Source organism: Scomber scombrus, chromosome 5 (genome assembly GCF_963691925.1).
Source record: "Scomber scombrus chromosome 5, fScoSco1.1, whole genome shotgun sequence".
NCBI classification, from domain to species: Eukaryota; Metazoa; Chordata; class Actinopteri; order Scombriformes; family Scombridae; genus Scomber; species Scomber scombrus.
The window spans coordinates 20092878-20105982 of NC_084974.1; the positions used below are offsets into that span (position 1 = coordinate 20092878).

The 13105-nt window shown below is 37.5% G+C and overlaps 1 protein-coding gene across 1 annotated transcript; it reads left to right on the forward strand.

The window, feature by feature from the left end:
- Nucleotides 1–931: 931 nt before the first annotated feature.
- Nucleotides 932–5904, forward strand: n4bp2l2 (NEDD4 binding protein 2-like 2). The gene is made up of 6 exons (XM_062419753.1): nucleotides 932–1029; nucleotides 1306–2249; nucleotides 2353–2477; nucleotides 3423–3511; nucleotides 3615–3691; nucleotides 3783–5904. The coding sequence occupies exons 1-6, from the start codon at nucleotides 1027–1029 to the stop codon at nucleotides 3946–3948; spliced, it is 1404 nt and encodes a 467-aa protein (XP_062275737.1). The 5' UTR covers nucleotides 932–1026; the 3' UTR covers nucleotides 3949–5904.
- Nucleotides 5905–13105: the final 7201 nt, after the last annotated feature.

Here is a 13105-nt window from a genome sequence, read left to right on the forward strand (position 1 = left end):
TCTTTGATAGTAAAAGTAATGTTGGATTATGGACTGTTGGTCATGACAGAAGACCTTTGAGAATATTATCTTGGGCTTTGGGAAATAGTGATTTACATTTTTCACCATTTTCTGATATTTAAAGACCAAACAACTAATGGATTGTTCTAAACCTGTATTAAACAAACTAAGGCTCAGTATACATCATTCGTGACCAAAATGTAAAGTGCTTAAATAGTTCAGGGCTTATTTGAAGAAAAGAAAAGGAGATTCTCCTCTTCTTTAAACTGAATAAACTTAATAACTGGGGCATGTTAGATATGTAAATTATGAAGACCAAACAAAATATAACATTATATTGGTCCAAAAGCAATGCTTTTAAATGTAATTTCCAAATTATGTAGGAAGAATGTTCACTTCATAGAGCAGACAGCATCAACAGAACATATACATACACATAGTTTATATATGTATATCTTAAAATAAATCAATTTTTATATTTAGTTATAAGAAAAGACGTATAGGTATTGATCCCAAGTGATAAAATAAATCAAGTTAGATGAAAAATAAAAAATAAAATACTAAATACAATAAACAATCTCTGTGTAAGTAAATGTCCATGTGTGCAATGTTCCTGGGATTAACATAGGACAGGAAGGACAGCATCAGTCATTGTTAGTGGGAGTGGGAGGTACGGGGAGCTGTGTTGTTGTACAGTCTGATGACTGATGTGTGAGATGTCCAGCATGTACATTACCAAGACCCGAAACCAAAGCAGCCATCATTTCTTTTATGATTTACACCTGTGCTTTTCCTCATATGTCATATCAAATGTCCTTCAGTTCACGACAAGGTGATCGGCGATTACCGTTTCAGTCCAATTGGGGGCGCTAATTCAGTCGACAGCCCTAATTTAGAAAGAGAAAAAGAAGAATAACGATATCACTTCCGTAAACACAAAGCTGCAATGTGGAGATTTTGTGCCGGGTTTATTTTGTTTACGTTGTTTTTTTAACCACTTTTAGCACGAATATCCTCTAAAAACAGATGGTAAGTAACATTTATGCTGCTGTATTAAATAAATAAAGTAGTTGATTAAACAAAGTGGGATTTATATCGGTCAGCTAACGGGATATTCTTGGTTTCGATATTAGGCTTGATTAATGGATAGTGCAGGTATGTACTGTACTTTGTAACATACACAGAACTACTAACTTAGCTGATTTGCCAACACTGACTGTGTAATCAAACACCAAAATCCAACCGTACAAGTACTTGGAATGTGTAGTTGCTCAGTGTATTCATTTCGTTTTGAATTTCCTGCAGATGTCTCAAGAAAATGGTGCAACATGTGTGAGCAATAACTCCAGCAGTCCACACAGAAATGAGAAGGAGCGTGTTTTAAAGGAGGTAGGATTCACCAGCACCACCTTCATTGGTCCAGCGTTTCCTCCAAAGACTACCACAGTAAAGACTGACATTGAAGACACACTGAGTGAGTTTTACAAAGAGCTCGAGAAGCTTGATGCTCCTGATGGCACTACTGTTAACCCAGGGAAACAATATGCAGGTGTTGTACAACCATCCCTGCATCCCAAAACATCCACCAGGAAAGAGGGACAGCGCACAAACCAGGAGAAAACTGATAACACAACCAGACAGGCAGACACAGATGGACGCAGCGGACAGAAACGGCCATCTTGGTATCAAAATGAGCCGTACTACCCCAAAAGACCGAGGTCAGGCATTGATATGAACTCTGCTCATGATCCGCAGCATTATCCTCATGCACCAAACAGACCACCAAACCCAAGATTTGACAGGCTTCCTTTCCATCCTCCACCCCCGCCATCTGCATTCCCAAATCCACCAGACCTACCATCACACATCAATCACAACAGGATTGACACAGGCATGATAAACCAGTATAGAGACCAGCCTCCTTTTCCACCCTTTTCGACGAATGAATGCAGTCACCCCCCTCAGGACTTTATTGGAGATACTCCATACCGCCATGACAGGGATGAACGGGGTTATGACCACAATGCACGGCCAGATTATGTTAATGTTGGATGGTCTAGAGATAAACAAGAGGAGTGGTCTCAATTTAGTGAAGATTTTGACTGGCGCCAGAGATTTGATTCAGAAAATGAACTGTGGGAGCGACAGCATCACTGCAGACCCCCTGATAACACTCTTTCCCAACATTCTTCCTTGGTGCTGATCTTGATGAGGGGATTACCAGGGTCTGGGAAATCAACAATGGCAAGGTACATCTGTGTGTAATCTGGAGTGTCATAAATGAATTTGTTGTTGTTTGTTTTATGTTTTTTAATTTGTATTAAAAACCATTTGTGACCATCTTTCTCACAGGGAGTTGCTCTCCACTGGTCCCAGTGGGTTAATACTGAGCACAGATGACTACTTTGCGTATAAAGATGGCTACCACTATGAACCAGGACTTCTTGGAAAGGCACATGAATGGAACCAGAGCAGAGGTGTTGTCTACTTAAATGCTTATACAGGTTATAGGATTGGTTTACAGTTATCCAAGCCTGTTTTAACACAACAGTCCGGCGTCATACTGGCTATTAAAAGATCCCCTTCAAATCTGCTTTCAATGTAAGTGATGGGGGATAAAATACATAGTGTATCCACACAGTTAAAAATGTTCAAAAATGCATTTAAAAGTTGTTGTGAAGCCTATATGAGGCTTCAGCAGCCTGAGTTAGTCACGTCAAGTGGATATCTGCCACATGTACAGTCTTTTTAGCATTAAAATCTCTGTTGTTTCCTTGGACAGGGTTTCTCCATTAAGCTGTGGTGGAAGTATATTAACAAAAGGGGGGACTAAAAAGATTGTAACACTGAAAGGTTTTTACTTGATTTGACTCATTTGGATAGCTGAAGCTTCATATTAGCTTCAGATCAACTGATGTATTTATTTCAATATATTTATGAAGGGATCTTCTAATGGTCTGCATTAACAGTAGGAATTATTACTACAAGAAAAAACATCTTTCAGTGTTCATTTAGGCACCTGACTGTTGTTTTAAGAGACTTGAATATTGTGAACTTGTCCTTTAAATGATGACAAGTATTTCCATATTATGATAAATGTTTTCATTGAGTTAATTACATAGGCATTTCTGCCAGACTTCAATCAGATCTTTTCATCTTTTCATTTTCCCAGTGAGGGTATTTCCAGACATGTATGAAGAGAAATTCCAGTAGACTTTAGTAAACCACTATTTAAGCAATGAATAGTTGGTAAACACCCACAAAAACTATTATGAGATGCCCTTTTAACTGATAAAGTGCAATATGAGAGCAGCCAGTTCCGCCAGCTGGACCAAGTTTTAGAGAACATGTTTTGAAGGGATGTTCATTTTCTTACCATGGCTTATTTCAACCTTCTTTTTTTTGGTTTTATCCTCTTTCAGCTAAAGATGCTATGCATGATGGCCGTTCTCCTGTTATTATTGATAACACAAACATCCAAGCCTGGGAAATGCAGCCATATGTCAAGATGGTGGGTGGTGATATTACATGTTAATGTATTTAGTTGATGTCTTTGTTAGATCAGTAAAACACCACCTACATTGATCATGGATAACAATTCTTTTTTTTGTCAGGCCTTGGAGAGGGGATACAGAGTGGACTTTTGTGAACCGGACACCAGGTGGAAGTTTGACCCTCATGAGTTGGAAAAGTATGATTACTTCTTTATCATATTATATTTACAGTGCAGGCTTTGAAAAACTTGCATCCTAATGTTACGACTGTTGTTGTCTGTCCTCCAGGAGGAATAAACACGGTGTTACCCAGGAGAAGATTGCACAGATGATGGATCGCTTTTCATTTCCCATTTCCATCGACATCGTCATGTGTTCACAAGAGCCGCCTCATGTGAACCAGAGACGTCGGCCTGAGCAACCACAGATGAGGAACAACAGAGATTTCTATTAGTATTTTCAGGTATTTCACAGCCAAATAATTTGCCTTGAAGAACAACACGTTTTTAACATGTGAATATTATCAGCTGCTGTTTCTACTTGAATTGAAATGTATTGTTTTTGTATATTGTAAATGTATGTAAACAGAGACGAGATATTTTTTCATTATTAAATCTTTATCTCTAACATTTTTGCTAGGAATAGTCAAATCTCTCAAATCTCTCTTGGTGTTTTTTCACTGATATGTCAGACTTTACACTCAGTGTGAAATATGCAGCAAAATTGAGGTTGTTCTCATCTGCCTCTCCAGTTTATGTCTTAATCCATTACCAGTCGGTTATTCACATTGTTTTTGACTTCTTGTAATTCCTTGAAATCTGTAGAGCAACTGTGAATGTTTCTTTGTTCTGGTAAACATGAAATGTATTAGTTCATTCTCCACTTTGGCATGCAAGCATATTTCTGCTTTTGTTCTCTACTTATGCCTGCAGGGGACACCAAAATACAATTTTCCATGACAGTTCCAACTTCCATGTTTGTATGTTTAAATAATTCATATTATTTTTCTCATGAACTCAGTACTTAAAGGTTTTTTATTGTATCCAATGCAGCTGTGTGACAGGACAGAGTGTAAACATTCACATCTTGATGAGTACCTCCATCAGAGTTTTGCACGTTTTGTGGCCCAAATATTTTCCTTCTCAAAATATATCCAGTTTCAGGGTGAAAAGTCAGACTATATTAATATTGTCAGACCTCAACTGCCAAGCAAAAAAACTCCCTTTCTAAATACTGTTTCTCAATTGGAATATTTACTTATTTATTTCTCTCATTTTTGTGAAGTGCAAAAGTATGAAAGTGAAGTCATTGTAAATCTACCAGTTAACTGTTCAGTCTTGGTAAACACACTGACTTTTTTTTTTTAATGAGACTAGTTGGCCAAAGCAGAAAAACGTCACTACACCTTTAGTAAATGACAGTGGGAAGCCATGTATAGAGACCTTATCACAGTAGAAGCTCTGATATACAGCTGAATAATGGTGAGTGTGAAAAGGTCTTTGTCTGATAGCATTCATTACTGTGTCTCTCAGGAAATCACATTTTGCCTGTGTATTCCCCCAGGTGTTCATTAAAGCAGCGCAGAGGTGCTGTTTTGTTGACTTTTTTTCCAATCAGCGAAGCCCTGTGCAAAGCTGAAGAGCCTCGAAGCATTTTCTCTGGTTGTAACACTCGTTACTCAAATACATCTCTCTTTTAGAGAAGGGAAATGTCATCCAGTATGTTTGCTGTTCTACACAGTAAATGTACCATGTTCCATATGCTCATATCCTGAACATGTACCCTGTGGATTTTGGAACAAATTAACATATTTCTGTGTAGCTAGATCTGGGCTACCTGTCATGTTCTCTGCTTCACATTATGCAGGCACTGTTTCATGTTTAAAAGTAGCACACTAACATGCGCAAGTTCATAAAGTTAGATTTTTATTTCTAACCAAGAACTGTACGTGCAGATTGTGGGTATTCGGAATGTTCACTGATAGGAGAAACCCTGCAGTAAATGCCAGTGTGTTGTTGAATGAGACTCTGTGGTGTGTTAAGCATGTTATGTGACTTTCAGCCTGTATTTCAATGATTGTATTTCCTCTATATCAGTTAAGCTTTTTTGCTTTTTCATGTGTTCTGTCATTGTGATTTTTCACATATCTTCTTGCCACGTAACTGGATTTTGCAGTGTTTACAAACTGATGCAACACCATTCAGTCACAGTGGTTTTTACTGAAGTTATATTGTTTTGTCTTTTGTTATGTTTCAGTATTTCAAACACAAAGATTACATCAATTTTAACAGCACTTTGATCTTAACCTGTTAATCCAGTTGGTTTCAAAAGATTTTCACCAAACAGAGGGTTGTGGTATTTCCTCACACTATTGTGATCCATGTAATCCTTTGGTAGTCTTCTATGAATAAAAACAAAGTATTTGCTTCATATGGTGACGGACATACTGATGATTCAGACTGCAGTATACTTTTTGCCTTTTTCTGCAGTTTCCTGCCTTTTCTCTAATAGTTTAACAGAGCTCTGACCTTGATCTACACAACTCAGTGCCAATGTGCAAGCCAAGAAACACTTTTTTCTGCAGTGTACATGAGATATAAGATGAGCCAAGATAATGTATACTTGAGTTAGAAGAATCTGTTACAGCCTGAACAGTGTAAATCTTGGGGAGAAACAGAGGACACATGATTTGGGTTTATATAAATCCAATCCGTAACAGTGAAAGAAATAAAACAAAATCATTTTAATTATGCAATTATAAAACACATTTACCACAAATAGAAAAAAGATGAATGAAATTGTTCAAATAAGGCTTACAGCTTGTAAAATGTAATAGTGCTCATAATTCATGAAAACATAGAACGTTGCAATGAAGATCTGTATGATAAAGTCTGGTTAAATCATGTTGTGTTTGATTCAGAAGTGGCCTTGAATCCCTGACCTGTGACCTTGTTTTAAAAAGAATCACTGGAGGTAGTGATTTCCCATCTTGTGAATGCCAATGCACAACTGTCTCCAGTGAAGAAATAGCAGTTTGATCTTAAAAAACATTTGATCTTATTTTATTCAGATCTAAAGCACTCATGCTTAGAGGCAGGGACAACATTTAAGGTAGGATGAAATAATCTCTTTAGAAATCATCAACTCCATCATATTCTCAGCATGGAACCAGATGACAGCTACCTTCAGTATCTTTAAAATAAAAAACTTTGACCTTTGAAATCCTGGAGCTGTTCAACATCCTGGAACTTCATAAAGCTGCAGAATGTACGTATGTGAGCAGGAGCAGAAACTTGCTGAACCCTCTGACACGAGCAATGAGCTGCTCTGTAACAGCTCAGGTTATTTCCATGGCAAAACAAGATTATTGTTTTAGATCCCGATTCAACACCAAAGACCTTTCAACAGTTTGACCTGCAGACAAGCTTTCTAAAACTAGCAGTTGGTTTTGCATCCTCCACACACACGATCAGAGACGTGACCTCATGTAGGAAGACACCTTGCTTGTCATATGTACTGGCAGTTCTATTTCAGCTTTGTTTATAATGACAGGGAGAGCATCTGTATAATCTGTGCAATATTCATGTAGCCTACTGAGGCCAGCTTGTTGGCTGTGACCTTCTTCAAGCCTGCTTGGAAATGACCTTCCTATTATTAGAAAGGATAGGATGCTCTTCTTATCATTATACTGTGCATTTATTTTTAGCTCCAGCACCTCCCACAAACCTTTGATTAAAATAGTTAAAGTTGCACTTTTATATAATGGAGTTTAAGATTTAGAATTGTTGCACTTCTTTCATGCTACAGCATATCCATTGTATACGCTTTAATAGATCAACACTTGGATTTTAGTCACCCAGAAGTCTCAGAAATTCTGTCAACAGCGAGGCGATGCCAACTGTAATTTGTATTTTGTGCCACTGTGACTCGATATCCTGCTGTTATTCAACAACAGGATGTCAGAAACAGGAAAAGTCATGAGTTTTACTGTAAGCAGGAGCCAACATGCCTGTGTTTTCTCTGTTGGCAACACAAAATGGACTGTCCCTCTTTTCCAAACACTCAACAGAAAACTGTACACAGAAAACATACATCAGAAAAGAAAGTTGTGCTATTTTGTACCTGCATTTATGGTCTTTTTGAGTGACTTTACTGACCTACCAAGTTTACTGTAAATGGCAATGGCTTATATTAACATGATAGGCATATTTTTAAATTACAATTCAAATGGGCTTTAGTTTTCTCCACAAGAGAGACTCTTGATAGTCAGGTTTTTCTCATTCTTATTATAATTTTTCCTTCTTAGGAATATTTGCAGCAGTATAGAAAATCTGCTGGCTCGGGGCTGTCAAGACTCCTTGAAACACAAACACAATATAGGATGGTTCCTGATGGCTGTTTGAATTCATGGTAAAATAGATTAAACAGAAAGATGGAAGTGAAACTGACAGTGATGGCAGCAACGTGGAAGCAGAAGTTGCTCACCGTGAGGGGATTCAGTGTGTTTTCCACCATCTCACCCTGTGCATCCAGCAGTGTAAGACTGTATGGTTCATACTGTGCACGTCCCAGGTGTTAAGGTTTATGAATGTAATGGGAGGCAGCCGGCAGCAGAAAAGGAGCATGTGTGCTTTGAATGATGATGATGTGAGGGAGATTAGATGAGCGCTTTGTGCTCCCTGAATGGTGGTGATGAGCCACAGTTAAGTCACCGCCTTTAACCATCTTAAGAGACAAAGAGGGCAGACAAAAAAATCAGGGCTGAAACCCACATGTGAGGCAAAGGACAACAAAAACTAGATATGACAGGCTCATTTTCATAAAGGATGGATCTTTAGTACAGTAGGTTTGCTGGCTGTCTTGTATGTTATACTATACATTTAAGATTATGATTGGATTATCTTTTTCTACTATTTAATAGAGGTTAAAGGCCTTTTATCCTCATGGAAAAGGGGATGAAGCATAAACTCTCATTAGAATAATAATTTGCGGATGACTGTTTGTATTCGACTTAAATCTATTACTTAGCCCACAGATACATGTGTATTATTACCTCCTGTACTTGATATCTGCAAAGTATTCCCTTTACATTTCTTTTAAAAGGAAACAGGACAGGAGGTGTTGTCTACTCCTTGGTTCACGTTGTTTATTGTGGTTGTCACGTGAGGCGATTAGCCAATGGCAGGCCTGTTCCTGCAACAGCACAGCGTCTCATCTTTTTACACACCAACGACCAATCAGCTGAGTCAAGCCCGCCTCAATGACACCAGAACAGAGGCGATGTGGTTTTCTAAATAAAAACATAAAATAATGTTACTTTGACAGCAAAAGAGAGAAAATAAAATAACATGAAAATATTCAATAGCATAGAGAGGATACATGAAATAACTATAGTGAATACAGGACATTTGATAAACCTGAAGTCAAAGTAGCAATTTGTATTAAAGAAAAGTAGCCTGTATATTTTAGTTTTACACGGTATGAATACAGTATAAAAAATCCAATGATATTAAAAATGATAAACTAATAATGTTTTGAGATATGTTTAAAGTTTTGCTATGGTTGGTTGTGTCTTACACTGCTGTTAGTCCTTGTATGTTGATATGTTGGTAGTATGAGGTAAAATCACACATAAAACATACAATTCAATGTGTTCACCAGTATTGTTTTTAGCTGGCATCTGACTTCCATTCAGGCAAAAAGAGGATCAGTGATGGCTTGAGTCAGATAATCAATAAATAAATCAGTCAGTCAGTCAGTCAGTCAGTCGATAGAGCAGCACAGAACAAGACAAAAATAACTGCAGTGTGTTTGTTCCAGAGCTCTCTGCCATTCTTAAGCTGTTTGAGTTTTTTTGATCCTGATAAACAACTTATTTCCTATTTGTTGAATGTTTTTCCTCTTCTTTTTTTTTTACACAGCACTTTTTAGACATGCATGTAAGGCACTCTGTTTACTGATCTGCCTTTTTCATTTGAATCAATGTATTCCTGTTTTTATCATTTGTTGTGTATAAAGCACTTTGTAACATTGGTTTGTAAAGGTGCAATACAAATAAACTCCATTATCATTATTTGATTAGATCGTGGGGTTTTCTGCTTACAAAGGATGGTCACATTTTTAAGAAGTCTACTGATTTTTAGTGTGTAAGAATATATTACACACAATGTATTATTATAATATGTATGTATATTCATTTTTTAATAAAGTTAATCTTTATGGAGGAACAGTTTATTATGCAGATCTGTTTGATATGCTTTCATTTTTAGACACGTCACCGGAAGTGTTGCTCCACATTCCCAGCAGCTTGACAGGTGTGAGACTGAACATGCTGGCAGCCTCAGACAGACAGCAGGTACTCAGCTCCGCTGACGTGATCCGTCCTCACAATGTCGTTGATAATGTGCTCCGTGCCGCCGTGTCGAGCGCGTGCCTGTGATTGTAATGGCAGATCGATTATATAGAGATAAATCGCACGTGCAGAGAGGGAAGTTACCTCCAGCTGGACATAGAGGCGGATCACTGCAAGGAGGCTCACACGTTAAGTTCTACGGTAAGTGGATTCTGTGTCTGCAAATATTGGCATTATCATAGTGTTTATTGCATTATGTCAAACATGTTTGTGTTGGTTAAATAGCTTTAAAATGATTAATTTTATTAATTGTTTTAATCTAGATTTGATTCCATCAATTTAAGAAACTTTGATGGGACACAAAAGTATCCTGTAGGCTGGGGAGGTCAAATGCATACCCATTATCAAATAACTATAAATGAGTTTGTACTAATAAGTAGAATTTAAAAACATTAAATGGTCTTGATGTGAATCATATAGCTCAATGATGCAGATTTAACGAGTTTCATTTAGACTGATTATGCTCTAAATCACAGCTTACTAATACATTTAGATCAGTTTCCACTTTAAACATGACAAACATATACTGTTCATGTTCAGTGTGAGAACAATAGATGGAATGAGGGGAGTCTAAGTTTAGGAGACTACCATTCACCACATGTTGAGTCATTTACTGCTGGCACACTTGATGGGTAAACCTGTTCTCTGTGGCTACTTGTGTTTATGCAGTGGTTAGTGGCAGCAAGCACCATGACTGTGCAGCACTGTCTGTTTAAAATAACGCCACTAATCTCATCAAAGCACCGCTGTGGTCTGACCTGTGTGCAGTCAGTTATCAGCATGCTCAGAGAAAAAATGTGTTTAAAGTGAAATATGTGCAGGATGGTGCCAAAGAACTGCGTATGAGAGCTATTTATGTTCTTCCTAAAATGTGTTTTTGTATAACTTATTTTTGATTTGAAGATTTAACTGGGAAGCTAAATTCAAAAGCAAAATCTTATTATCATGTCGTATCTTTATTCAGTCAATGTCCTGTACATCAGTCAAATCTGAGTGCCAGACGTTGCCTCGGTCCTCTGATTTAATTTTTCTCTCCACTGTCAGTCAGCGGCACAGCCTGAGCCTCCCAGCTGCTGGTTACATAATGTCAGCTGAGGATTACCACCGTTTGGTGAGCAGAGGGGGGAACTCAGGCAGAATTGAGCACAAACAATACTGTAGGAGGCCAGATTACAATGTTACATAAGTGATGTTTTCCTTCCACTCGGCTGGGATGATGCAGATGATGGTGGTCTAGAAATAGGCCTGAGTGAGAAGAGATGGGATGCTGCACACATACTCTGTGTTTTCCAACAGAGGAGTACACAGGCCTCTTGAGAGACATATATGCATTTCATGTAGCACAGGTTGGCCTTTGTTACTAATAACCAGTGTGAAATGTTCCAAGTGTTCATTGTTGACGCAGATGCACACAGTTGGCACCAAACAGTATTATGTTCAAGGACACATCAGTTTAATGTCTTTGAAAAAAGATGGAGGGAAAATGTCTGATAGCTTTCCTTCTGGTAACCTCATCAGCAAAGTGCACTGTGGTATTACATGGTTCATTAGGCTGCATTGCTCTGTTTTGGATTTGTTGTTGTGCATTTCTTTACAAACAGACAGCAGAACAGGGATATATATATACACACACATAGTTAACATTTGTTTGAGGGTAATGACCCAAGACTTTTTTGATTTTCAATAAAATGCCATCTTACAGAACTCCATCATTAGCATAATTTAACACTGTGGATAAATCCCTCAGTAACCTGGAGTGCATCATAATTAAATAGTATGAAATGCATTGGGAGATTTTTCACACAGAACTGTTGGTATAGCTGTATTGTTGGATTTACAGCACTCATTGATTTTGTAACATATGGCAGTGATGTATCATGCATGCTGGAATGGATTAGCAAAAACACTTTTCAACTCTCACATGTGACTCAAAGGGAAAAAACCCCCTCTTCATCACGCCGAGCAGAACATCCTTGTCACACTGATCATTGTGAGGGGAAAATCTGAAGTGTGTTGCCTTCCCCATCAGTGTTTCAAAGCACCTGCAGCAGACTTACCCATGTTATGCACTGATACTGTTTTTTGTGTAATGATGATTTGTATTAGAGTTTTTGTACAAAGAGATGTTTGATGCTGATTGTGAGTAAGTTACCCTCTTAACTATTGCCAAATTCAAAATAGTTTTTGACCTGTTTAATTACAGACTTAATTAAATTATTCCGGAGTTAAATTGAGAGTGCACAGTCTACAAAAAATATTTTTATAAGCCCACATTTTCTTCATCAAACCTGGTCAGTTCAGCCAACTTGATCAACCTGATCCCAAGCTGCAAGCATGTGCAAAGCATGTGAAGAATTTTACCATGTTTTTTTCCTGCAAAAAAGCAGCTCTGAGAATCTCATTCAGATTTGTAGAGTTCAGCTTCTCTGTTCAGCCTGGTGAACATTTGTCAGTACATATGTTTGTCAAATCTTGTGGGCAGTGTGATGAACATTGGTGTATGTGTGGGTTTGTTTAATCAATTAAACCACACAGTCACATGCTCTGGAAGATAACCGCACCAGTTTACTCTGTGTTTTATTGTTTCCTTTACCTGTCCAGGGACTGCAGATGGAAATCAGATGGTAGCTAAATCTGGTACAAAGCATCTTTTTTCATTTTTGATATTAATGTATTTTGTACATGATTCCTGTTATAAATACATTTAAATAAAATAAAATAGTCAAATGAGCACCCATCAAAAATGCATATTTAGATATTTTATTGGAGTGGTTATTTATATAAGATATTTAAGTGTACAGCTTGATTATGATTATTTTTATCTAATATTTAGAATTAAAAGCATATGTGTACTTCCATATTTCAGCTTTTTACAGCCCTCCCACATGTGGTAGTGGGTTTTATGATAATCTAGAAAAATTGCTTAAAGCTAACATTCATAAAACAGAAGTGATGATTTTAATATTAACTAGACTGACAAGGATAACTAAAAAGAATCTTCATCATCTAAATTTGAAGTCAGTCAGAAAAATAAATGGCCAAGCTGAATCACCAGATCAACCAAGTCCCAGATTGGTATGATATTTTATACTGGTAGGAATGCATTGTGAAGATGTACAATCTCATAACAGGACTGTCGGATCATATTATGACTCTGTCAGCCAGGAAACAAAGAAAGAAATGCTTTGCCAACTATAGT

Excerpts from the sequence above, each read along its gene's own strand:
- n4bp2l2 (XM_062419753.1), top strand. Across the intron at positions 2,478-3,422 it reads TGAATGGAACCAGAGCAGAG|CTAAAGATGCTATGCATGAT; the intron begins GTGTTGTCTACT and ends ATCCTCTTTCAG. Across the intron at positions 3,692-3,782 it reads GACCCTCATGAGTTGGAAAA|GAGGAATAAACACGGTGTTA; the intron begins GTATGATTACTT and ends TCTGTCCTCCAG.